We start from the raw sequence: 27,437 nt of genomic DNA, 5'->3' as shown, positions 1-27,437 counted from the left end.
AGAAACACCACATAGATCACACACCCTGCCAGCCTCGCTCGCGCCTGACCCTTACGCAACGACGATAATGTGTTGCCAGCTTCGAATTAGGAGACGCATCTTGTGCAAGAGCCCGGAAGTCTCCCACAGGGCTCATTCGTACGGCGAAAGGTTATCGTAGCAAGACAGCACTCGCAGGAGCCCAGTTTCAGACAACCTGTCCTTAGATACAACGGTTCACATACAGTACATTTAAAGCACACACACCCCACCAGAATAATCCTGGGAACTGTAGTTCACCCCTCGTTGTTGTTTAGTCGTTCAGTCGTGTCCAACTCTTCGTGATCCCATGGATCAGAGCACATCAGGCACTCCTGTCTTCCACTGCCTCCCGCAGTTTGGTCAGACTCAGGTTTGTAGCTTCGAGAACACTGTCCAACCATCTCGTCCTCTGTCGTCCCATTCTCCTTGTGCCCTCCATCTTTCCCAACATCAGGGTCTTTTCCAGGGAGTCTTCTCTTCTCATGAGGTGGCCAAAGTATTGGAGCCTCAGCTTCAGGATCTGTCCTTCCAGTGAGCACTCAGGGCTGATTTCCTTCAGAATGGATCGGTTTGATCTTCTTGCAGTCCATGGGACTCTCAAGAGTCTCCTCCAGCACCATAATTCAAAAGCATCAATTCTTCGGCGATCAGCCTTCTTAATGGTCCAGCTCTCACTTCCACACATCACTACTGGGAAAACCATAGCTTTAACTATACGGACCTTTGTTGGCAAAGTGATGTCTCTGCTTTCACCCCTCACAGAACTATAATTCCCAGCCCCCTTGACTACAATTCTCAGGCTTCTTCTTTTTAGGGGAGGTGTATACAGCCTTAAGGAAGCTTGAAAACCAGCTTCTCCAGTTTGACTCCAACTCGCACCAGCCCCAGCCAGCATAACCCTATGGTCAGGGGTGATGGGAGTTGTAGTTCATGCAACACCTGGATGGCCTTATCTTCCCCATCCTGTATCCAGGTGCAGACCTTATGGCTACACCACGCCATGCCCATTTTTATGGGTTTTTGTTTTCTGTTGCTTTTGCATTACACCCACCCTGAAAAGAAACCAAGGAGAAGAGTCGGTGGAAGAAGATTGGAAAAAATTTAAAGTTTATCTTCAAAAATATTGTAAAATTAAGGATTGCTAGAAAGATGTTGGGAAAAGAAAATTATGTGGTTTTAGCAGAAATGACATAAAGGATTAAGTAAAAATGAATTGGTGAAAGAGAGAATGTAAAACTATAGTATATTAAGATAAATTATTAAGATAAAAACAAGGTTGGAAGGATTTGCTGAAATAACAAATTGATTTAGAATACAAAAATGGGAGGTGTGAGGAGGTCAAGGAAATAAGCAAAGGAAAGAAAGCTATGTAAAGGTTTGATCTGTTCTTTTTTTATTGTTTGTATTTTTTCTGTTTTTTTAACTTTTCTTTTTTCTCTTTTTTTCTTTGTAATTTTTAAAATTCGAATAAATATTATTGGGAAAAAAATGAAAAGAAACTCTGCAGAACTTAAAAGCTGGCTCACTGTCTGAAGGCAACCCTGTTTAGGGAAGTTTGGAGTGTCTGATGTTTTATCGTGTTTTTAATATTCGGTTGGGAGCCACCCAGAGTGGCTGGGGGAGCCCAGCCAGATGGGCGAGGTATAAATAGTAAATTGTTGTTGTTGCTGTTGTTGCATTTTGACTGGCCCTTTAAAAAAATGCACTGCCTAACTGTGGATTTTGGATAAAACAGCTTCTGACTGAGGGGGCAGACCAGAGACCAAACTTGTAATTTACCAGGGTGCGCTTATACAAATCACTTGGGAAGACAGGCAAACTAATATCAGTGTACTGGAAGAAGCAAAGATCACCAGTGTTGAAGCAATGATTCTTCAACATCAACTTTGTTGGACTGGTCATGTTGTGCGGATGCCTGATGATCGTCTTCCAAAGCAACTACTCTATTCCGAACTTAAAAATGGAAAGCGTAATGCTGGTGGTCAACAAAAGAGGTTTAAAGACTATCTCAAGGCAAATCTTTAAAAAATGTAGTTATAAACACCGACAACGGGGAAACACTGGCCTGCGAGCGCTCCAGTTGGAGAACAGCCTTGACCAAAGGTGTCACGGGCTTTGAAGACACTCGAACTCAGGACGCAAGGGAGAAACATGCTAGGAGGAAGGCACGCTTGGCAAATCCAGACCGTGATCAACTCCCACCCAGAAACCAATGTCCCCACTGTGGAGGGACATGTGGATCCAGAATTGGCCTCCACAGTCACTTACGTATTCATTGTTAAAACCGTGTTTATGGAAGACAATCTTACTCGGCTGCGAGTGATAACCAGATAAGAAGAATACAAATCATATGTTAAAAGTCTGCCACTTGGCCCTGAACTTCTGTTACTAGGTTGATTTTCAGCATGAGGCCAGAAATTTACCCTGCCATTTTGGCTATCCGTGAAGATGAAAGCTTACCTTTCTTTTCTCCGGTAAAGGGCACGATGTCCTCTCTGTCTTGCTGCTCCAAGGCTTGTTTCTCCAAGTAGGACAACAACCGCTCTCTGTCAAAAGGTCCCGTGGCAGGTTTACTGGTCTGATCCTTCTGGCGGAAGCCTGCCGGCAGAAGCGCATTCTGTCAAGGCAGACATGAGAGAGGGGAGCAGAGAGTCAGTAGGACGGCAAACTTTATTTAGAGCAATTCTTTAGCCAGAAAGGCTCCCAGAGCAGCTAGAACAAGGCAGTCCCGGTGTGCAAGCTTACTATCTAAAACATACAACACAAAAGGAAAAAGCGAGGGGTAGGGAAGAGGAAAGGGGAGTGCAAATTCAGGTGCACATTTTTGAAGACTGGGACACACGTTCTTAAATAGTAGTCAAGTCCCTACCAGAGAAGAATGGCAGATTAAATTGGTGGATTATGCCGAAATGGCAAAAATGACCGGAAGAATCAGAAAGCAGGAAGACCAGAAACTCCAGCGGGTGCAGAATGCCGCAGCGAGACTCCTTACGGGGTCTTCGCTGCGAGATCACATTCATCCAGTGCTATACCAGCTGCACTGGCTCCCAGTGGAGTACAGGATCAGGTTTAAGGTGCTAGTTTTAACCTTCAAAGCCCTATACGGCCTAGGACCCTCGTACCTACAGGACAGCCTCTCCTGGTATGTCCCACAGAGGAACTTACGGTCTTCAAATAAAAACATCTTGAAGGTCCCAGGCCACAGAGAGGTTAGGCTGGCCTCAACTAGAGCCAGGGCTTTTTCGGCTGCGGCTCCAACCTGGTGGAACGCTCTGTCACAAGAGACAAGGGCCCGGCAGGACTTGACATCTTTCCGCAGGGCCTGCAAGACAGAGCTGTTCCACCAGGCCTTTGGTCAGGGCGCAGCCTGACCCCCTCCTTTGGCAATCTTTACAAAACTTTAGTTTATGGTTGCCATCAATTTGGATTTTAATTAACTCTTATAATGTTTTTATAATGTTGCACTGTTTTGGTGTTGTTAGCCGCCCTGAGCCCGGCTTCGGCTGGGGAGGGCGGGACATAAATAAAATTTATTATTATTATTATTATTATTATTAATAAGGAATGGGGGGAAATTTATAATTTATCTTAAAAAATCATTGTAAACAGTTGAAATTGTTAGTAGGATTGGAATAACACTTGTAGTTTAATGGTGAATTTTGGATATAATGGAGATGTAAAAGATTTGGATTATCATAAAAGATGCAGGAGGAAATGATTAACAATAAGACCCACAAAGGAAGGAGGGAAGTTCGGGAGATTCTCTGGAATCTTGTTTTTAATTATGTATGTTGGATATGTGAGTGTAAAACTTTAATTTGAATGAATGAATGAATGAATGAATGAATAGTTATCCTGATGATCAGCTGAAATGAAAACAGCTTCAGGGTGTAAGGAACCAGAGCTAGCGTTTGCCCTTGTTTTCCACCTCTCCCACTGCTGTAACTTGCAGCAATCACTGCTGCCATACGATAGTTGAGAGATGGTGGACTTTCAGAAAGTTTCCACATTATCTGTAATTTTACACCCAGTTCTTGCGTGTGCTCATTAGGGAGCAAAGAACGATGAGACAGGAGCTTCCAAAGGTGAGCTGAAAACATTTTTTTTAGCCCAACACCAACACATTTCAAGTCTTACAACCCTTCTCCAGGAGCACCATTCAAGTGAAATTGTATACCATCAATATCTACTGCCTATGGGTGGCATATCATTTATTTCAGAAATGTTACTAAAAACAGGGCTGGTTACAGATTTGAGAGGAGCCACAGCAAAATACAGTGGTGCCCCGCAAGACGAACGCCTCGCAAGACGGAAAACCCGCTAGACGAAAGGGTTTTCCGTTTTGGAGGTGCTTCGCAAAATGAATTTCCCTATGGGCTTGCTTCGCAAGACGAAAACTACCATATTAAAATCAGATTAAACAATCTACGATATGAGAACAGAGTGGGTCATAAATATATATCGGGTGTCAGAGTGAAGAGGTGTGTCTTCATTATATAATGGAAGTTGTACAACGAAGGTGTCAGACGCACCTCTCTGGGATTGAAATTTCACAGCTTTAGGGGCTGCCACAGAGAAGGCCCTGCCCGTACCCTCCAAAATTTCTCTGATGAAATTAGGGGCATCTCAATCCATAATGATAATTTTACTATTTATACCCCACGCATCTTACTGGGTTGCCCCAGCCACTCTGGGTAGCTTCCAACACATATACAAACATAATTAAACATTTTAAAAAAACCCTTCCCTATACAGGATTGCCTTCAGATGGCTGGGGGGGGGTGTCGGATAACTCTATACCCTCCTACATTTCTCCAATGAAAACAGGGACATCCTAAGGCATGGGTAGGCAAACTAAGGCCCGGGGACCGGATCCAGCCCAATCACTTTCTAAATCCGGTTTGCGGACGGTCCAGGCATCAGTGTGTTTTTACATGAGTAAAAGAATGTGTCCTTTTATTTAAAATGCATCTCTGGGTTATCTGTGGGGCATAGGAATTTGATCTCCCCCCCCCAAAAAAAAAATATATATATAGTCCGGCCCACAACAAGGTCTAAGGGACCGTGGACCGGTCCCCTGCTGCAAAAGTTTGCTGACCCCTGTCCTAAGGAAAGATGGGACATTCCGGGATCAAATCAGAAACTGGGACGGCTTCTCTAAATCAGGGACGTCCCTGGAGAATTGGGACACTTGGAGGGTCTGCCTCACCTGACCTGGCCTGGTCAAGGACCCCATGAAATTCCAAGGACAGTAAAACTACCAAGAGGGCCCTCTCTGCTGATCTTAAGAGAGTCTCCAGGGAAGATGGTGGTCTTTCAGATATGAAGGGTCTAAGTTGTTTAGGCTCTTAAACACGAATGTCATGTTTGGTACACACCTCTGGATCCAGATCATCAAGAACACTTTCCAGCTGCTTTAGCTCATCCTCAGAGAGTTTGTTGAGAATTTCATCTTCGTTGATATTCTTGTACTTCTCCAACTCTTTCCGGAACGGCACCGACATGGCTCTTTCTAAACTTGGTCCTTTGAAGGTTGCCTGTCAATCATTCAAGAGTCAGTCTTCCCGATGCCTGTGAAAAAAGTTCTCTTTGTTTTTTTGCTTAATAATAACAAAAAAAAAAAAACCACCATTTTTTATATGCCAAACATCAGACTGGGTTTTTGTTTTATTTTATTGTAGATCTCAGGGCAGTAGTTCAGCCCTCAGACTTCAGGACTAGTTTCCTAAAAAAGAACAGCTTATTCTTCTCACCCACTGGTCCTGTGGAATCCTAGAAGGCTGGCAACCCTAATAAATCTTAATAGATGAACAGGGTTATGCGAAACTAGGAGTCAAAGAGAATTAGTATAATCCTTTGCTGTTTTCTGCTGCTAAATACTGGCATTAGTTTTACAAAAGCTGACTTGATCCACATTAGAGCTCACACTACACCCCTTGCCCGCCCCCATTTTAAAGATAAATATCTCTGAAATATTACATGCAAACTGTTAATAGCCACTTTGAAAGATGAGCAAGGAACAGGGCTGAACCTATAAGAAAACATCTAAATAGTGATTTTTTAAAATAAAATATCAATGAAATGCAAGTAGTCCAGCCAGCAGTAATTCACAAGACGGAAAATAATTTTTAGAACTGCATTAAGAGCATGGGGGGGGGGGGGTGGCAACATGAGAACAGATGTTATGAGGTCTAAAACTGGGGAGTAAGGCTGTAATCGCAACCTCACTAACCTGGAGTAAGCCTCACTGAATTTGGCTGCGGGTGTAGCTTTCTCCCCATTGAAGTGCAGAGTGTTTGAGGACCGGGACATTCGCAGGGAAACCAAAATGCTTGTTTACAAAGCTATTGTACTACCAACCTTACTGTATCCTTGTGAAACATGGACTACTTACAAACGCCATCTCCAGCTCCTGAAAAGATTGTCTGAAATCAACGGTCTCTCCGGAAAATTTTGCACATCACTTGGGAAGACAGGCAAACTAATGCCAGTGTACTGGAAGAAGCAAATATCACCATTGATGTTGAAGCAATGATTCTTCAACATCAACTTCATTGGACTGGTCATGTTGTGCAGATAACTGATTATTGTCTTCCAAAGCAACTACTCTATTCTGAACTTAAAAACGGAAAGCATAATGCTGGTGGTCAACAAAAGAGGTTCAAAGACTGTCTCAAGGCAAATCTTAAAAAATGTTGTATAAACACCGACAACTGGGAAACACTGGCCTGCAAGCGCTCCAGTTGGAGAACAGCCTTTACCAAAAGTGTCATGGACTTTGAAGACGCTCGAACTCAGGACAAAAGGGAGAAACTTGCAAAGAGGAAGGCATGCTTGGTGAACTCCTGCCCGGAAACTTATGTCCCCACTGTGGAAAGATGTGTTGATCCAGAATTGGCCTCCACAGTCACTTATGGACCCACTATTAAAACCGTGTTTATGGAAGACTATCTTACTTGGCTACGAGTGATTGCCAAAGAAGAAGAAGAAAGATTACTTCTGAGTTGCCGTAGTTAGGATTGCACTCTTCAGGTTGTGTATCCTGTGTTCTATTCACAGTTGTCCCCTGATGCGAATGAACAGGACGACCATAGCTTTGTTTATTTCAATGGGTCTAATCTGAACAAAACAAGCATTCAATTCAGTCAGGAGTGGGAGCCAAAGATAAGAGCCAGGGACCAAGATAACCTGTTGTTTCAAATCTCATCCATTCAGAACTCATTCTCTCCAATGGCATTACACCAGTATTCTTTTCTTCCACAGTACAGGGCAAGAAAAGAAAAGAAAAGAAAAGAGATTCATTTCTGCACTAGTCAGCTGGGGAAATGAATGTTTACTTCTCCAGCTCTTAGGAAATTGCTATTTAATCATATGATTACCATGCTTGCCTTGCTAATTGGATTCTCCACCCTTAGCCTTATGCAAATAAACTGTGCCATGCCCTGTCTGAGAGCCTTATCTCTTCTACAGCTTGAGGCTCTCAAAGAGTTCATTGGTCATATCCTCTGTTCTTCTCATTCCCTTCCCCTCCCCTCCTTCCTTGTCTTTTTTGGCATGCTCTCCAAGCAACTTGCTCACTTGGGTAATGGGGCTCATTAGAGCGAAGCAGAGCTTGCCAAGGTACGCAGGAACGAAGCAACAACAACTCAGCAAAAAAAGAGAAGGATCTAATGCACATTCATGATTGGGTTGTACTTGCCTGCACAAAATAACCAGATTATTCCACAAAAATATGAGTCACTGCTCATCTTATACAGACTGAACTTTAGATAGGAGTCCAACTGCCTCCAGTCTGCAGATACAGCACAGCGTTCACTCACCAGAAAGCAGAATTTTATATAATACTTTTCATAAATCCTGGGTAGGGAGCCTCCATGATTGTCTTTTGGCTGCCTGGAATGGGTCGTGGAACTGTGATCATGCCCCTTGCTTGCCTGGAAGAAGGGTGGAGAGGTGTGTGGTATTCAAGGCTCACCCTACCATTAGGCAGAGGGGGGCAGCTGCCTCAGGCGGTACTGGCGGGGAGTCAGGCAGAAATGGCGACAGGGCTAGGCCAACATTTTGCTTCCTGAGGCAAACCAGAAAATAGCTCACCCCCAGCCTGGGAGTTGTAGGGTGCTGGGTTATCAGGCTCAGGGACAAAAAAGCAGACCTCCAGGCCTCTCTGTTGAGGCCCAGGCCACCCTTTCTCCAGTCCTGCTTTGCACCCTCTCTGAGTGTCCCCCCCCCCCATTTATCTATTTATACTTTTCAAGTTTATAAAGGTAAAGCTAAAGGGACCCCTGACCATTAGATCCAGTCGTGACCGACTCTGGGGTTGCGGCGCTCATCTTGCTTTATTGGCCAAGGGAGTTGGCGCACAGCTTCTGGGTCATGTGGCCAGCATGACTAAGCCGCTTCTGGAGAACCAGAGCAGCGCACGGAAACACCGTTTACCTTCTCACCGGAGCGGTACCTATTTATCTACTTGCGCTTTGACGTGCTTTTGAACTGCTAGGTTGGCAGGAGCAAGGATCGAGCAACGGTAGCTCACCCCGTCACGGGGATTCGAACTGCCAACCTTCTGATCGGCAAGTCCTAGGCTCTGTGGTTTAACCCACAGCGCCACCCGCGTCCCTCTTTTCAAGTTTATACATTTCACCAATTTTACAATCATTTTGACGTTTAGACTTCCTTCCCCCCTCTTTCTGCGGTTCCTTAAATTTATTTTTAATTTCTTCTGCATATCCAAATTAACTTTATTTGCTCATTTATTTCATCTTCTTTAAATATATACTCTTACAAAACTGCAGGTTATTACAATAATCCTGCCAATGTTCTTATCTGTTTACAATGTATCTGTAAATATTCAATAAACCATCTCCATTCTTTTATTTTAAAAAAATGTTATCTTGATTTCTTATTCTTTGCCGTTTCCGCATATTCCATAAGTTTTTGCATCCATTCCTCCTTTGCTGGGACTTCTTCTTCTCTCCATTTTTGGGCGAGGAACGTTCTTGACGCTGTAGTCGCATACACAAATAAGTTTCTATACATTTTGGGTAGTTCTGTCCCTATAATTCTCAAAAGAAGTTTGAGTGTTTCTGACTGACTGAAATGTGTCTTTGGGTGGCAAGAAGGTACTCTGGTGGTGGGAAAGCACTCATTCCCCCCCACCCCGGCCAAAATCACACACACACACAATTGAAAAGGCTTCTATTTGACCAAATCTGGTCATTCTCTAATGGACTGAGTCAATCAATGCTTTTCTGTCCATCACAACAAAGATGCCCATGTAACAATACAGCTGTTTATGCAAACCAGCCCCCTCTTTCTTTGATCTAGAGAAAAATGAAGGAGCTCAGCATTAGGGAAGAGAAGTGTGGGTTGATGCGAGGGGACACCCTTCATCTTTGATGTCTGGGAAAACTCCAAAAAAGCAGTGCAACAAGAGCATTTTATGGGCATGGAGTCAGAGTCTGCAGGGCAACAGGTGGGCTACCAGGTCTGGGTCAGGCCTCACAGCTGACACCTGAGGTGGTTCTAAAGGAGGCCCCAGAAGATACCCACAAAAAACTGAAGCTTTTCTATCAAGGATTATAGGGAGAGAAGTCCCCAAAAAGATGATTAAGCTGTTTATGTATGTTACAACTTGCAGCTAGGATTCTTTGCACACTAAAATGGAAGGAACCCGAAGAATGGATAAGAAAGGCGATGGACTATGCAGCAAAGTTAACAACTAAATAAGTTAACAACCAAAATAAGAGGACCTGATGGCAAAGGTTTTGCAGAAGAATGGAAGCCTTTTTTGGACTATATAAAAAAAGATATTATTATATGATGAATATGAGAGCAGCATTTGAACTATGAGTGACAGAAGAACCTACAGATTAGAGGAGCGTTGTTAAGATATGAGGGAGAGAAGGGAGAGAAATAAAAGCACCATGGAAAAGGGGGTGGGAAGTCAACGGAAACGACAAAGAAAAAACGTTTTACTATATATTGAAATGTATTTGGAAAACTTTATGAAAAATATGGTAAAAAGGAGGCCCCAGAATAACCTTCCAGACCCTCACGGGAGCCTTCCCCTTAACCTGAAGAACCAGATGTCCCCACCACACCTCAGCAGTCCATCAGCACAAAGAAGTCCACCTGAAGGGAGTCTCTGGAACCGAGGAGACGTGTCCATTTTCAGGTGGGATTGGGGCTGGTTCTGGAGTCTGAGGTTCTCCACAAGGGGATGCAGCTTGGAGGAGGTAGTCTGGAGACACAGGCTTCAAAGGCCCCCAGTCTGCTCCCAGCCTTTGTTGGAGCAAAATGCTCACCTGGAGCTATCCATGGTCTAGATCAGCCTTTCTCAACCTGTGGGTCCCCAGATGTTGTTGAACTACAACTCCCATCACCCCTAGCTAGCAAGGCCAGAGCTCAGGGATGATGGGAGTTGTAGTCCAACAACATCTGGGGACCCACAGGTTGAGAACTGCTGGTTTAGATCATGTGTAGGCAAACTAAGGCCCGGGGGCCAGATCTGGTCCAATTGCCCACAGACGGTCCAGTAATCAGCATGTTTTTACATGAGTAGAATGTGTGCCCGATTTCTGTTCTTATCCTGAAGCAAAGTTCTTAACCTGAAGCACCATCTCTGGGTTAGCAGAGTCTGTAACCTGAAGCGTAAGTAACCTGAGGTACCACTGTACTATTCATTTGTTTATTGCATTTATACTCCATCTTACCTCCAAGGTGTTCTCCTCTGAATTTTATTTTCACAACAACCTTGTCAGGTAGTTTAGGCTGAGAGTCAGTGACTGGCCCAAGGTCACCAAGTGAGTTTCATAGTCAAGTGGAGATTTGAACCCTGCTCTCCCAGGTCCTGGTCTGACACACTACACCAGGCAAATTCAAACTTGGCTCTCAGGGGTCAGCAAACCTTTTCAGCAGGGGGCTGGCCCACTGTTCCTCAGACCTTGTGGGGGGGCCGGACTATTAAAAAAAAAAATGAACGAATTCCTATGCCTCACGAATAACCCAGAGATGCATTTTAAATAAAAGCACACATTCTTCTCATGTAAAAACACCAGACAGGCCTCACAAATAACCCAGAGATGCATTTTAAATAAAAGCACACATTCTACAATGTAAAAACACACTGTCTGTGGGCTGGATTTAGAAGGCGATTGGGCCGCTTCCGGCCCCCAGGCCTTAGTTTGCCTACCCATGCTCCAGATGTTTTGGGACTACAACTCCCATCATCCCTGACTACTGGTCCTGTTAGCTAGGGATGATGGGAGTTGTAGTCCCAAAACATCTGGAGGGGCGAGTTTGCCTCTGCCTGCTCTATACCGTATGGCTCTGTTGCTGCAAAGGATTTTGCATCCTCACATGAGGGCAACAATCAGAACTTGGAGACGCACTGATACATTTTCCAGCGATGTGATACCCTCCCCTAGTTTATCCTTAAAGTAGCTGTTCCTATTCAGGAAAAATATATATCTTTGTTTCAAAACAAAAACAAAAAAAACCCCTGTGGTAAGGTCACAATTTTGCAATCATGGCTTTGGTATCCCGCAGAGGAAGTTTCCCAGGCTGCTGTTTGAGGTTTTTCGCTTCCCCCCTGCGAACAGCGATAATAACATTCCGTGGGAACACCAGACTAGCTTCGTTGAAAGGAAGACATCCTGCACAACCCTTTGGAAAAAAATTACAGCTAATAGCAGCAATCTTTCACATAATTGCCCAGTTCTTCCAGACTGGTAGGCTCCGACTACTTAAGAACAAGCCTCTTCCTTGGTCTTTTTCCATTTCAGATGGATGAGAGGTGGAGGATCAGATCCAGAATTACAGAGCAACCCAAACACCCTTTGCTCTGAGGGATCATAGAGTCGTAGAATTGTCGGGATGGAAGGGACCCTGAGGGTCATCTAGTCCAACCCCTCCTGCCTTGCATAAATATGCAGCTGTGATGTTTGTGTCTTGGGTGGGAGAGTTAGAATTGCTCCAGTTTAGCTTGTCAAGGGTGCTGCGAGTTGTAGGGAGACCCCTATTTAGCGGCGTAGCGTGGGTTGTCAGCACCCAGGGCAAGGCAAGTAATTTGCGCCCCCTAACCCGGGGCAAGGCAAGTAATTTGCGCCCCTAACCCCTAACCTACCGCCGCTGCCGCCAGCTTCTTGCTGCTGCCTGGGCTGGTCGGGTGTGGTTCTCTCCCGCGCTCAGCGCTGCGCTGGGCGGCCGCTGCACTGTCCCTCCCCCAGATAGTCCCTCCCTCGCTCTCTCTCCGCTCCGCACCGCAACGCACGCCTGGCACCTTCCCCCTCCACAGTGGGCGGCGACCCGGCAGCTCGGATCGGATTCGCACAGCCAGCACTGCAGTGAGAGAGAGTGAATGAGCCAGGTAGGGGCAGAGAGCTGCGAGTGCGAGCGCGCCCCCCCCCCAAATGTTGCGCTCGGTGCGGCTGGCCCCCCTGCACCCCCCACGCTATGCCACTGCCCCTATTCCCCTGCCAGAGCTACAATTTCCAGCGTTACCTGGTTAAGAGGGATTGATTGCTAAACACTCTGGGAACTGTAGCTCTGGTAGAGGTGTAGGAATCTCCTAACAGCTCTGAGAACCCATAACAAACTACAGTTCCCAGAATTCTTTGGAAGGTGGCATGATTCTTTGAGAACTGCAGCATGTGCTTTAAATGTACAGCCACACCTTCTTTCCTTCCCTCCCTCCCTCCCTCCTTCCTTCCTTCCTTCCCCCTCTTTCTTTCTTTCTTTCTTTTCCTCCTCCTTCACCTCCACACCCAGATCTCTCTGAACTCAGCCAGACTTCCATTGTCCAGCTGCTTTTCCACGGGGAAAACCTGATCTTTACCGCTGAATCACAGCAAACATCATTCAGGTCTTCCAGGGATTAAAGTCTGCTCTAATTCAGATTTCTGGAAACAGTAGTCTACCCTCCACAAAACTATAACTCCCAGCACCCTTAACAAACTACAATCCCCAGAATTCTCTGGGGGAAGGCATGTACCTTACATGTATGCTGTGTGCACATTTCAGCAGCCTAATTTAGAAGAGGGGGTGTGTGCTTTTTCTTAGTGCTGTGGCTAAAGAACTGGAAGCCCCAAACACTTGCTGGTCGACTGCAACTTGAGGATTAAAATGCCTAAAAATAGCTTTTATCCTCTGAACAACATCTAGAAAAATCCAGTGATGGATGTTTTCATAAAAGCAGAAAAACCACTTTATTAGTTATTCAATAATGCTTGATGGTGCTGCCAAGACTGGCAGGTATCCTGTCCCACAGTGAATACTTTATCACAACACTCATTTTTATTTCATTTATTGATTTAAGGTATTTATAAACCTTTCGATTATTAGCATTTCTAAGCACTGTACACAAAAATGCAGAGAATGAACCAATAAGACACCATCAGATCCAACACTACATGGAAGTGCCTGCTGGAATAAGAAAGTCTTTGTCATGCACCAAAAGTTTAGCAAGGAGGCTGCCTGTCAGATCTCGGTTGGGAGGGATTTCCACAGACTAGGGACTCAGCTAGATTAGTAAAAAACAGACTTCCGGGTTGGCGCCATCGTCGAATGGCGGAGTTTCTCCGACCGGAGGAACGGGCTCCATGGAAATCGGGTCTTCCCACCGCGGCGAAGGTGGGGGCCCGCTAGAAACCCCAGGCGGAGAAGCCTGGGGACGTGGGGTTCGGCGGAGCACCGTGAGCGCCTCCCCTACTCACCGGGAAACCCTTTTCTGGGGCTCCGGATTGAAGTGGGGTGAGCAGCGTGGTGCAAACGAACCGACTGCTACTTTCACGGAGGGAAGCCGCACAGCCATCGACGGAGAGCACTGACTTTTTCCTGATGACATTTGGACTCTAAACAAGTACCCGTGAGTAAAAACGGAGGATTGGACCAAGGGAAATTTTTTCTGAATTAGGCATGAAGCGGGAAGGTATAAAAAGGAAGTCTGCCTCCCGTTTTTTGTAAACAGACTGAAGCAAAGATCGTACAAACTAATTAGCCTTGAATTTGATTTAAAGATTGAAATTTCCGGCACTTATGACCATCAAAAACCCCTTGACGGCAGGAGGAAAGGGGGTAAAAGAACTTTGATTATCTAATCCTGCAGATAGAAAGTAAAGGAACAAATTTCCATTGCCCCCAACCTGGGGACGGGACGTCAGGACAGATTCTTTGGAAGAAATGGATTTGGACAGATAGAAACAAAAGAGAAACAAATAGACTTTAATGTCGCTTTCTGCTTGTGCTTGTTGCAAGGAAACAAAGTATTGGAAAATTGAAAGTAAATTCTCCTTTGTTTGATACATTTTTAAGATGGAGGTGAGCAGAAGTTTTGCTCTCTAGAGGGAGTTTGTTAGTTTCTTTGTTGCAGTTCACAGAGAGACATAACAGCTGTGGAAATCAGCGTGAGACCAGATATCTGACCTTGACTAAAAATGAACAGGAACGAAGTTTTTCTTGCTGCCCTTATTAAAGTGAATGCTATGCTGCAGCAGCTGCAGGAGGGTATGAACTTGGTAGATGAGAAACTGGATGCCATGGCTGCTGTAGCCAGAAAGTATGGTTTGACAGGAGAAGAAGAGAGTGAAACCTTACAACAATTGACCCAGGAAACTGACCTAAAGCAAACTCAAGGGCAGTGGGAGATGGAAGAGATTGTTGATATGCCTCAAAAGCTACAAAATGAGAGATCTTATGTCGTTGAATCCAAAGGGTGTCTGCAAACCTCTGGAGTTAAGGGGACTCTTAACTCTAGTGGGACTGTGAAACAAGAGAGTAAGTACTTTTGGAGCAACTACTGTTTGGATTACAAATTCAACAATGGGGAGTGGATCTGGGGGGAATGGAACAACTTGATAAATGAAAATGGAGACTATGATTATATGGAACTTCCCAGAGACCCACTCCCCAAGGAGAAGGGGAAGAAAGTACGAAAGACTTTAACAAGGGACAAGAAAGTGTTGCATCATAACCAGGAGCAAGAAAATCTGCAGAGGTGGCATGGAAGTGACTTGAGAGCCTCTGAAAATTAAGATTAAAAGGAAGAAAGGACGGACGCAACCCGAAACCAGGAAGAAAGGGACAATGGATTAAACTAGAAGAGAACCTGTTTATTATATATTTGGCTATTTCTGAGTAATATTTGTGAAACAATAGACTGTGGTGGAAAGGAAATAATTGGCTTTAGTAGAAAGATTTGAAGATAATAAGTACAAATATAATTTAAAGTCTAAATTTAAAGGTATATGGTTTTGAAAGTAAAGATAAAGTTAAAAGTAATATTGACAAATTTGAAATAGATTGTTAAGATAAATTATTCTTTTTTGGATAAATATGGGAAGAATTTGCTGAAATAAGGATTAATTTGGAATACAAAAAAGGGAGGTATGAGGAGGTCTAAGACACAAGATAAAGAAATGAAGTTATTTTGATACATTTTTCTTTCCTCTTTTTCTTTTTTTCTTTTGCCTTTTTTCTGTTTTTGTTTGATTATGCTTTAAATTTTTCTGTATTTTGAAAACTTGAATAAATATTATTTTTAAAAAATAGATTAGTAAAAAACAAACAAGCACAATGCCTTGAATGCATTATAAACATGTAACACCAGATGGCGCTGGAGAGCAAAATAAATTTCAATGCGATTTTTACATAGCGTTAACCCCCCCCCCCCTTTTTGGTGACATTTTTCCACCTTCGCCGCATCAAGCAGTTGGTCCCTTACCTTTCCTGCCCCGACCTTGCCACAGTGATCCATGCAAAAGTCACCTCCAGGCTTGACTACTGTAATTCGCTCTACGCGGGGCTGCCCTTGAAGCTGTCCCAGAAACTCCAGCGGGTGCAGAATGCTGCAGCGAGGCTCCTCACGGGGTCTCTGCCATGGGAGCATATTCACCCAGTGCTTTTCCAGCTGCACCGGGTCCCGGTGGAGTACAGGGTCAGATTTAAGGTGCTGGTCTTGACCTTTAAAGCCCTTCACGGCCTAGGACCCTTGTACCTATGGGACCACCTCTCCTGGTATGCCCCACGGAGAGCCTCAAGGTCCATAAAGAGCATCACCCTACAGGTCCCGGGCCCTAAGGAAGTTAGATTAGCCTCAACCAGAGCCAGGGCCTTTTCAGTACTGGTGGAACGCTCTATCTCATGAGACCAGAGACCTGCAGGATCTGATTTCTTTCCACAGGGCCTGTAAGACAGAGTTGTTCCACCTGGCCTTTGGCTTTGAATCAATTTGATTCCCTCCCCCTCTTTCTTTTTTCCTTTCTCCTCCTGTGATGAGGCTGCATCTTAATGTTTTAATGTCGTATTTTAAACTTGTATTTCAATCAACTTGTTTTTATTATTGGTTGTTAGCCATCCTGAGCCTGGTCTTGGCTGGGAAGGGTGGGGTATAAATAAAATATATTATTATTATTATTATTATTATTATTATTATTAAACAATTTAATTTCCGACTTATTTATAGCGATCCCCCCACCGCAGTGTGTAGATTCACCCTTGCACCACAACACTGAATGCACGGCTTATCTAATAGCTACTCTGAGCCATGGGGGACCGCCAGCAGAGATTTCCCCCATAATCTCAGTGATCAGGCAGCGCTGTATTTTATTTCTTGCTTCATCTGGTTATATCCCATCTTTTTCTCCAGGGAGCTCAAGGGGGCATACCTGGTTCTCCCCTTCCTCGTTTAACCCCCACAACAACCCTGTGAGGTAGGTAGGGCCCAAGGTCACCCAGTGAGTTTCATGGTCGAGTGGGGATTTGAGCTCTGCTCTCCCAGGCACAGTCATACCTCGGAATAAATATGCTTCAGGATAAGTATTTTCAGGTTGCGCTCCGCGGCGACCCGGAAGTAATGGAGCACATTACTTCCGGGTTTCGCCGCTCCCGTATTCGCATGCACAGAAGGTCAAAATGATGGCACGCACATGCTTGGAAGCAGCAAAACACGACCCACGCATGTGCAGATGTGTCTTACGTTCTATTCAGGATGCGAACGGGGCTCTGGAACAGATCCCGTTCACATCCCGAGGTACCACTGTACAAATCTGACACGTTAACCACTACACCATCAGGCTCAAATGATTCACCATGCCCACCTGCATCCATCGTGGGTAAAGGTAAAGGGACCCCTGACCATTAGGTCCAGTCATGGCCGACTCTGGGGTTGCGGCGCTCATCTCGCTTTATTGGCCGAGGGAGCCGGCGTACAGCTTCCGGGTCATGTGGTCAGCATGACTAAGCCACTTCTGGCGAACCAGAGCAGCCCACGGAAATGCCATTTACCTTCCCGCCAGAGCAGTACCTATTTATCTACTTGCACTTTGACGTGCTTTCAAACTGCTGGGTTGGCAGGAGCAGGGACCGAGCAACGGGAGCTCACCCCGTCCCGGGGATTCAAACTGGCAACCTTCTGATCGGCAAGTTCTATGCTCTGTGGTTTAACCCGCAGCGCCACCCGCATCCCTTCGTGGCTACTTATGCACAAATACAGTTGATTACAATTTTGTGCTGGGGTTCCATTTCCGGCCCCCGCACATCAGTGGAGCGCATAAAAGCATGACCCACCCCATTCCACACAGCCCCATCCCAGTTCTGCACTTTTTAAAATTATTTTTTGTCACATTTTCCGTCCCTTTCAGGTTCGGATCTGTATGCGAGGGCATGGTCATGTATCTTTCAGGTGCGTATTAATCGGCCATTGCCTGTACACTCTAAGGATAGCATGTGGATACAGTAATGCTTTGTAAACAAGCATTTTGGTTTCCCTGCAAATGTCCGGGTCCTCAAACACTCTGCACTTCAATCGGGACAAAGCTGCTTGTGAAACATGGACCACTTATAAACGCCATCTCCAACTCCTCAAAAGATTCCATCAATGGTGTCTCCGAAAAATTTTACAGCTCACTTGGGAAGACAGGCGAACTAATGCCTGTGTACTGGAAGAATCAAAGATCACCAGTGTTGAAGCGATAATTCTTCAACATCAATTTTGCTAGACTGGTTACAGGTAGGTAGCCGTGTTGGTCTGCAGTAGTCGAAACAAAATTTTAAAAATCCTTTCTGTAGCACCTTAGAGACCAACTAAGTTTGCTATTGGTATGAAAGCTCATACCAATAACAAACTTAGTTGGTCTATAAGGTGCTACTGAAAGGAAGATTTTTTTATTATTATTTTTTGGGACTGGTCATGTGCGGATGCCTGATTATCGTCTACCAAAGCAACTACAGTGGTACCTCTGGTTAAGAACTTAATTCATTCTGGAGGTCCGTTCTTAGCCTCAAACTGTTCTTAACCTGAAGCATCACTTTAGCTAATGGGGCCTCCTGCTGCCGCTGCGCCGCTGCTCCACGATTTCTGTTCTCATCCTGAAGCAAAGTTCTTAACCTGAGGTACTATTTCTGGGCTAGCGGAGTCTGCAACCTGAAGCATCTGTAACCTGAAGCATCTGTAACCCGAGGTACCACTGTACTCTTATGAACTTAAAAATGGAAAGCATAATGCTGGTGGTCAACAAAAGAGGTTCAAAGACTCTCTCAAGGCAAATCTTAAAAAAATGTAGTATAAACACCGACAACTGGGAAACACTGGCCTGCGAGTTCTCCAATTGGAGAACAGTTTTTACCAAAGGTGTCATGGGCTTTGAAGATGCTTGAACTCAGGACGAAAGGAAGAAATGTGCTAAGAAGAAGGCATGTTTGGCAAACTCTCACTATGATCAACTCCCGCCCAGAAACTTATGTCCCCACTGTAGAAGGATGTTGACCTCCACAGTCACTTACGGACTCACTGTTAAAACCGTATTTATGGAAGACAATCTTGCTCGGCTATGGTAAAGGTAAAGGTAAAGGTACCCCTGCCCGTACGGGCCAGTCTTGACAGACTCTGGGGTTGTGCGCCCATCTCACTCAAGAGGCCAGGGGCCAGCGCTGTCCGGAGACACTTCCGGGTCACGTGGCCAGCGTGACATCGCTGCTCTGGCGAGCCAGAGCCGCACACGGAAACGCCGTTTACCTTCCCGCTGGTAAGCGGTCTCTATTTATCTACTTGCACCCGGAGGTGCTTTCGAACTGCTAGGTTGGCAGGCGCTGGGACCGAGCAGCAGGAGCGCACCCCGCCACAGGGATTCGAACCGCCGACCTTTCGATCGGCAAGTCCTAGGCGTTGAGGCTTTAACCCACAGCGCCACCTGCGTCCCTATGAGTGATCGCCAAAGAAGAAAAAGAAGAAAGAAGCAGGTTGGATAATGGATGATGCATGTCCAAAAGAGGTCATGTATTAAAGGTGCTCTCAAAGACACATCACTCATGAGCTGGAAATATAAATCTGCCTTCCAGCCAGTTCCAGATCTTAATACATAATGAAAAGTCTGGCACATGATGTTCTGCTCTGTGCCAAAAGCGGTGCTAAAAGGCTCTCCGAACATCACCTGGAGTACTGTGTCCAGTTTTGGGCACCACAGTTCAAGAAGGACACTGACAAACTGGAACGTGTCCAGAGGAGGGCAACCAAAATGGTCAAAGGCCTGGAAACGATGCCTTATGAGGAACGGCTAAGGGAGCTGGGCATGTTTAGCCTGGAGAAGAGGAGGTTAAGGGGTGATATGATAGCCATGTTCAAATATATAAAAGGATGTCACATAGAGGAGGGAGAAAGGTTGTTTTCTGCTGCTCCAGAGAAGCGGACACGGAGCAATGCCTCCAAACTACAAGAAAGAAGATTCCACCTAAACATTAGGAAGAACTTCCTGACAGTAAGAGCTCTTCGACAGTGGAATTTGCTGCCAAGGAGTGTGGTGGAGTCTCCTTCTTTGGAGGTCTTTAAGCAGAGGCTTGACAAGCATATGTCAGGAGTGCTCTGATGGTGTTTCCTGCTTGGCAGGGGGTTGGACTCGATGGCCCTTGTGGTCTCTTCCAACTCTATGAGTCTATGATTCTATGATTCTATCACCTGGCAACATGTGGAACTAACTTAGGTCACCTCCAGCCCACCAGCATTTCATGAGAGAGATCCAAGCGCATGCCGGAAATTTAGGTTTGCGCAACTGAAGTAGATGAAAGTGCTGTGTTGCAACACACCCAGTGTTTTCGCTGTTAGGAAAATACAGTGGAGAGCTTAGGACGAACACATGATGAACAGCAAGGCACATAAACACCCCAGAAGCAAGTCTGCTTGAGTGCTCATTATTGTATAACCTCCCCACCAGCAAATCAGAGCAAATGCTCAACAAAGACCAGATGTAGTCTAAGCTCCACAGAGGGGGCGGATAGCTCAGTTGGTTAGAGTGTGGTGCTCATAATGCCAAGGTTGCAGGTTCAATCCCTGTATGGGACAGCTGCATATTCCTGCATTGCTGGAGGGTGAACTAGATGATCCTAAGGGTCCCTTCCAACACTGCAATTCTATGATTCTGTAAGCTTTGGGCCAGCAAATCAGGACGAACACTCAGTAAACGGGATTATCTGGAGGAGCCCACATATTGAGTCAAGTTCCTCATTGATAAAAAGTCATGTATATTCTGAAGGGCAGCATCTCTTCAGAGCTTCTTGTAGAATCATAGAGTTGGAAGAGGCCACAAGAGTCATCTATTCCAACGCACTGCAACGCAGGAATCTTTTGCCCAACATGGGGCTCAAACCCACATCCCTGAGATTAAGAGCCTCATGCTCTATGGATTGAGCTATCCCAGCTTACAGTACTCCCACAGGGCTGTTTTCCCGGTCGCTGCTAGCTGGGATCTGAAATGCGACTACAGCAGGGGTCCCCAAACTAGTGTCCGCGGGCCCTATGAGGCCCAAGGGACTCGTTTATCCGGCCCGCAGCAACCCCCACTGCCTGCTCTTACTGGAGGAGCACCGGAAATAGCTTGTGCTCATGTGCAAGCGTTATTTGCGCATGTGCAAGTGTTATTTACGTATGCGCAAGCGTTATTTCCGGTGCACATCAGGGTTGGAGGAGGGCCGTGCGCATGCGCACAAGCTATTTCCGGTGCTCCCCTGACCCGGAAGAACGTCAGAAATAGTGTGTGTGCACGTGTATGGGCACTCGCTCCCCCGCCCTCCAGCCCGCCGCACGATCGGCGCTGGAGACACCGGCCCGAGGCGCGGTAAGTTTGCTGACCCCTGGACTACAGTTTCAAAGCATATAGAACAAAGATAATTCAGCACTACTTAGCACTCAGATCATCTCATCTGCACATCACTTCTCAAGAAAAAGGGGGTTTTGTTAGGTAAGGCTCAGCAGCAGCGGTGGGGAAGCCCCTATCGGGGGGGGGGCGCAAGCCAGTGGCAAGTGCAGCATAGGCTGGAGTTGGCAAACACACAACCACTTTCCATCCTATGCCCAGGCAAACGAGAGGAATTGTCACAGTTCAAGGACACATTTCAGCCAAGTAAAAATCACTAGAGGTAGGCGAGGAGCAGGATCCATGCTGGGTGTAACCTGGGAGGGAGGGGCAGCATGGGGTCAGCAGAGTCCCGAGGGCCAGGCAGAGATGCCTGGGGGGCCACGACCCCCAGGCCTGAGGCTCACCACCCCTGCTTGACAGTTCCATTCTCAGGATCCAGCTGGTTGCCATGTTTTGGATTTGTGGGGAAAGAGAGAGAAAGGAGATTTAGCTCTTGGGTACGGTGGCTGACGATCCTAAAAGCTTCTTGCTTTGTCCTGAAGCAAAGATGTGAAATGGTTTGTTGTAATTTTTTTCCCCTTATTGTGCTTCTTTTGGCATGAGCATTTGGCAAGATGACTTTCCTTGTTCTTAGCCTCTGCTGATTACACAACCACAGCTGGATTATAGGGAGGTTCTCTGCAGGGGATGCTCAGTCAAAGATAATGCGGGAGAAAAGCTGTTTGACTCGGGCAGCTGGGTCCATTTTAATCTCTTTTTTTAAAATGAACTATCTTAAGGATGTTATCTGGTTGTTGTTGTTGTTGCATTTTAAAAAATGCATATTAAGGGGAAAGGGTCAGCAACCCTGCAGTCATTTTTGTTGGAAAATTGGGTCTTTCTATCAAGTGTTGGCGCAAGAAAATGCAAATCCACTCAAAGTGTTAGGAGCACTGTGAAATATTTGCGGAAGGAATCTGTGCATTTTATCTGCTAGCATACAAGAACCTATTTTATTTATTCGTTCGTATTTTTTACTTAATGCGCCATCCTGTCTCCAGGTTCTGTTTTATGTTATGCATTTATCATATTGAAAAAATCCCTGTTTTTTTTTTTATAATATTTATTAAATTTTAGTTTAACAATAAAATACATAAATAATAACACAATCTTTTCCAAAATCCACATTTCATATTCATCTTTGGACTTCCTCACAACCCTTGTTCCTGCTTTCTAAACTCATAAATTTTACCAGCAAGTTATTAACTTGATTTAATTCATATAATATAATTTTTCAATATTAATATCTCAAATTTTAAGATTTAACATACTCTTATTGAAACTTACATACTCTTATTGAAACATACTCTTATTAACATACTCTTATTGAAACTTAACATACTCTTATTGAAACGCATTGTTGAATCCTTCCAAATCTAAAACATCAGTGTTCTCAAGAAGTAGCCAGTCTTTCAACCAGCAGAAAGCTGCTGATTCATAATACAACTTTAAGTCTGGCAGGGCAAAGCCCCCTCTTTCTTTAGCATCAGTTAATATCTTAAACTTAATTCTGGGCTTTTTGCCCTGCCAGACAAATTTTGAAATATCTCTCTGCCACCTCCCAAAACACTCCATTTTGTCCACAATCTGCAAAGTTTGAAACAAAAACAACATTTGAAAAAAAAATCCCTGTCAAATCTATAAAAAAATAATAATACAGGACACTGAAAGTAATATTTTAAATTGCTCTTCTTTTCAGTGCCCCACCCATTCAGAACTAAATAGCACAGCCACCTCCCTTTCTTATCTATTACATCTGCGGCGCTGGGGAGAATCAAGGCAATTCTGAAAGGTTAACAACGCTAGGTTGAAATTCCAAACACACTGACCAGGGTGTGTAAGCGCCATTCAGCGCAATGGGACTTTACTTCTGAGGAAACACACACAGGGTTGTGCTGATCATCTCTTGCAGCAGCTGGGGAGGGGGCTGCAGCTCAGTTTGAATCACAGAATTGTAGAGTCCAAATGGACCCCAAGGGTCAATAAATTCATCTAGTTTGTTTTGCAGGAATGAGGTCCCAGGTTCCATCCTCTCCAAATAAGGGCTGGGAATTTTTCACAGCCTGAAACCCTGGAGAGCAGCTGCCAGTCAGTGAAGACAATACTGAACTAGATGGACCAGTGGTCTGACTCAGTATAAGGCAGCTTTCTAGAAACCCACCTAAAGAATCCTAGGTAAAGGTAAAGGGACCCCTGACCATTAGGTCCAGTCATGACTGACTCTGGGGTTGCAGCGCTCATCTCGCTTTATTGGCCAAGGGAGCCGGCGTACAGCTTCTGGGTCATGTGGCCAGCATGACTAAGCCACTTCCGGCGAACCAGAGCAGCACACGGAAACGCCGTTTACCTTCCCGCCGGAGCAGTACCTATTTATCTACTTGCACTTTGACATGCTTTTGAACTGCTAAGTTGGCAGGAGCAGGGACCGAGCAACAGGAGCTCACCCCATTGCGGCGATTCGAACCGCCGACCTTCTGATCAGCAAGTCCTAGGCTCTGTGGTTTAACCCACAGCGCCACCAGCATCCCTAGGACACCTTAAAATGCTTAAAGGGGGAGGGGAAAGAAGAGGCAGAACAGCCTCTTTCCATCATCTAGTTCTGCCTCTCCCACGCCACCAGAGAGCCTACTCAAGAACCATCTTGCCCTGAGCAGAGGAGAAAGAGAGATTTTTTTTAACGCCCCCACCCTGTCCTTTGTAGCTTGTGTCTGCTATTTTTATACTATTTTTAAACAGGTGCCTACTGTTTTAGCATTTCTATGTGAGCCGTTTATCGAGGACCACTAGCAAAGGGCTTTATAAATATCTTAAGTGCACGCACACCTATTAAAGAACCACCACATGCCACAGAATCGTAAGAGTCAGAGAGAGGGCTCTCCAGGTGTCATCTAGTCCAGCCCCATCCTGGTCAGGGCAGGAAGTTCAGAGTTCGAGCAGCCCCTTCCTCTCCCACGGACCACCTGACAACACCCACTTCTCATGATAGAAGCATTTTAAAACACACACACACACACACACACACACACACGATAGCAACAGCAATCCATTATTATCCTAAAACACACACAAACACCAAGGAACCCAGTGCTGCAAGATCAAAGTGAATTATTAAAGGAGAATTATTGCTATTGTTATTCATTTTTTTTACTATTATTTGTATGTGTACCCATTCCCTCTGCACTTTTCTGACCGAGTCCCCTTTGGCAAAGCTCTAATCCGGATTCCTGCTCATAGGGGCTTTCGCACCCCCCCAATAAAATAATTGAGGGGGCCTGCCTCCCCCCAAGTTAATGGGCATTGCCAACAAATGGTGTGTGCATGTTGCATCTTGCGATCGATTATGCAGGGGCGAGGCTCACCTGGGGGACTCCCCCCCCCCCATATATTTTATTCAGATTGGCATCCCTGGTCCTGCTCGTCTTGAACCCGATCGCCTCTGCCCCACTTCCCTTTGCCCATTTCCCAGACGAGTGGCTCCCTTTGACAAAGATCTGTTGTATTATTGGAAACCGCTCCTCCGTGCCCCACCTCTGCTTCCCGGGCGGGTTCCCCCTGGGAAAAGACCCGAGAAGGCCCCACATCCAATACATCGCCCCTCCCCATAGCGCCGTCCCCCCCAACCCACACACACACGGCCCGCACCGCCTGGCAGCAGAGGTGGCTGAGCCTCAACGGAGCATCATTGCATAGTACATCTTTAGGAGATGTAATGCAAGCAGCGGGCAACGCGGGGACCATTCTGTCCCCTCCACGGCTCAAATATAGGAGTGGCTTCACCCCCAGGCAGATGCAGGAGAGGTGGGGTGAGAATGCACCATTGCACCCCATCGGGGGTGTCAACCTGAATAAAATATTGGTGGGGGTAAGAAAACCCCGCATAATGGATCACAAGATGCGGGGCGCACATATAATAATAATATTTGTACCCCCCCCAATCTGGCTGGGTTTGGATGGCAATGCCCATCAACTTTGGACATCCCTGGCCCCCTCAAATATTTTATTGGGAAGGGGGGGGGCAAGGGACCTCGGCTCCCAGGAATTGGCTGCTATGCACCCCATGCTATAATCTCCGGGCTCTCCTTGCAGAAGGGAGTTTGGCTGGTGAAGGATGCTCGGCTCCATCCTTTCAGGGCAGGGCGGGTGGGGTGGCAGCGAGCGCGCGTGCCTGCATGCACGCATCCCGAGATGGGAGAGATGCGGGGGTCGGGATCGGGGGGGGGGTGGGATGACGACCGCAGGCTTACCAGTTGCTGCACCGTTGCCCGCTGCTCCTTGGGCGGACGCACGATTTATCCCGTCCGCCCGCCGGCCTTTCTCTGCATGGTGCGCTCCTTTCTCGCCCGCGCGCTCCCACCAAAAAAGAGCAAAGCCCACCCCAGAGGGCTGTCAACAGGCAAGGCGCTCCCTCCTTCTCTGCAGCCAAGCCAGGCAAGGCGGTTGCGCAGCCTCAGCGCCGCTGCTGAGCACTCTGGGACTCGTAGTTCTTGGGACTCCGACGCATCCCTTGCCTGGCCGGGGTCTGCCCGGTCCAGAACCGCACCTAATGCATTTTTTGGGGAAAGATTGCAATGCAGGAGTATATTAACCTATTGCATTTGCACCCCATCTTTTCCTCCAAGGAGCTGAAGGTGGGGCGCACAGCCATAGCTGTCAACTTTCCCCTTTTTTAAAGGGAAATTCCCTTATTCCGAATAGGATTCCTCGCAAGAAAAGGGAGAAGTTGACAGCTATGCGCACAGCACAGGCTTCCGTCCCCCTCTCCATTTCACCCTCACAGCTTCTTTGGCGATCACTCATAGCCGAGTAAGATTGTCTTCCATAAACACAGTTTTAACAATGAGTCCATAAGTGACTGTGGAGGCCAATTCTCGATCCACACGTCCTTCCACAGTGTGGACATAAATTTCTGGGCAGGAGTTGATCATAGTGAGAGTTTGCCAAATATGCCTTCCTCTTAGCATGTTTCTCCCTTTCATCCTGAGTTTGAGTGTTCAAAACCCGCGTCACCTTTGATAAACGCTGTTCTCCAACTGGAGCGCTCGCAGGCCAGTGTTTCCCAGTTGTCGGTGTTATGCTACATTTTTTTTTAGATTTGCCTGGAGAGAGTCTTTGAACCTCTTTTGTTGACCACCACCATTACGCTTTCCATTTTTAAGTTTGGAATAGAGCACAGTGTACCTTGGGTTACAGATGCTTCAGGTTACAGACTCCGCTAACCCAGAAATAGTACCTCGAGTTAAGAACTTTGCTTCAGGATGAGAGCAGAAATTGTGCTCCGGCGGTGTGGCGGCAGCGGAAGGCCCCATTAGCTAAAGTGGTACCTCAGGTTAAGAACAGTTTCAGGTTAAGAACAGACCTCCAGAACGAATTAAGTTCTTAACCTGAGGTACCACTGTAGTTGCTTTGGAAGACGGTAATCAGGTATCCGCACAACATGACCAGTCCAATGAAGTTGAGGTTGAATAATCATTGCTTCGACACTGGTGATCTTTGCTTCTTCCACTGCACACTGGCATTAGTTCGCCTGTCTACTTCACTCTGTGAGATAGGTTGAGGTGGCCAACATTTTTTTTCCCCAATAGATTTTTATTGAGATTTTAAAGGTTACAAAAAGAAAAAATAAAGAACATACAAGAACAAAGGGGGAAAAAACAGAAAAAAATGCAGATAATTTTAAAAAAAACACAAATCAATCCTTTACATAACTTTCTTTCCTTTGCTTATTTCCTTGACCTCCTCACACCTCCCTTTTTTGTATTCTAATTCAATTAGATATTTCAGCAAATCCTTTCCATCTTTATTTCTATCCTAATGATTTATCTTAATATACTATAATTTTACGTTCTGTTCTTTCACCAATTAACAATCCATTTTTACTTAATCCTTTATATCATTTCTGCTAAAACCACATTACTTCATTCCAATGAGGTGGCCAACTTTGTCCGGCTCGCTCTCCTGTGCCTTTGGCAGCTGAATCAGAGGCAGTGTGGGTGTGGGTGTCCACACTGCTACCTCTAAATGCCTGATGGGCTGGGGAAGCGCACCTAATGGGTTTTTTAATGTTTGTTTTAGTCGTATAGAAAAATCATAGGATTGGAAGGGACCCAAAGAGTCATCTAGTCATTGCAGCAGTATATTTATTTACTTCATTTGCATGACACCTTTTGCTCCAAGGAGTGTACAGGCTTCCTCCCGTCTCTCCGTTTCATCCTTATAACAATATAAAAACACCTTGTGAGGTAGGTTAAGGTCAAT

At 45.7% G+C, this 27,437-nt stretch overlaps 1 protein-coding gene across 1 annotated transcript in view; it reads right to left on the bottom strand.

The window, feature by feature from the left end:
• TMOD2 (tropomodulin 2) overlaps window positions 1-25,590 on the bottom strand; it is a 56,268-nt gene extending 30,678 nt beyond the window's left edge. The window contains exons 1-3 of the mRNA XM_079953447.1: window positions 25,427-25,590; window positions 5,400-5,592; window positions 2,482-2,638 (exon numbers count right to left, since the gene is read on the bottom strand). Coding sequence (XP_079809573.1) covers window positions 2,482-2,638; window positions 5,400-5,525 — 283 coding nt within the window. The 5' untranslated portion in view covers window positions 5,526-5,592; window positions 25,427-25,590. The remainder of the gene's footprint in view (window positions 1-2,481; window positions 2,639-5,399; window positions 5,593-25,426) is intronic.
• Window positions 25,591-27,437: the final 1,847 nt, after the last annotated feature.

The sequence above is a fragment of the Podarcis cretensis genome, assembly GCF_951804945.1.
Source record: "Podarcis cretensis genome assembly, chromosome: 14".
In the NCBI taxonomy this organism is placed as follows: domain Eukaryota; kingdom Metazoa; phylum Chordata; class Lepidosauria; order Squamata; family Lacertidae; genus Podarcis; species Podarcis cretensis.
The sequence above is the reverse complement of the archived record's forward strand: the minus strand, read 5'-3'. Positions and strand labels throughout refer to the sequence as shown.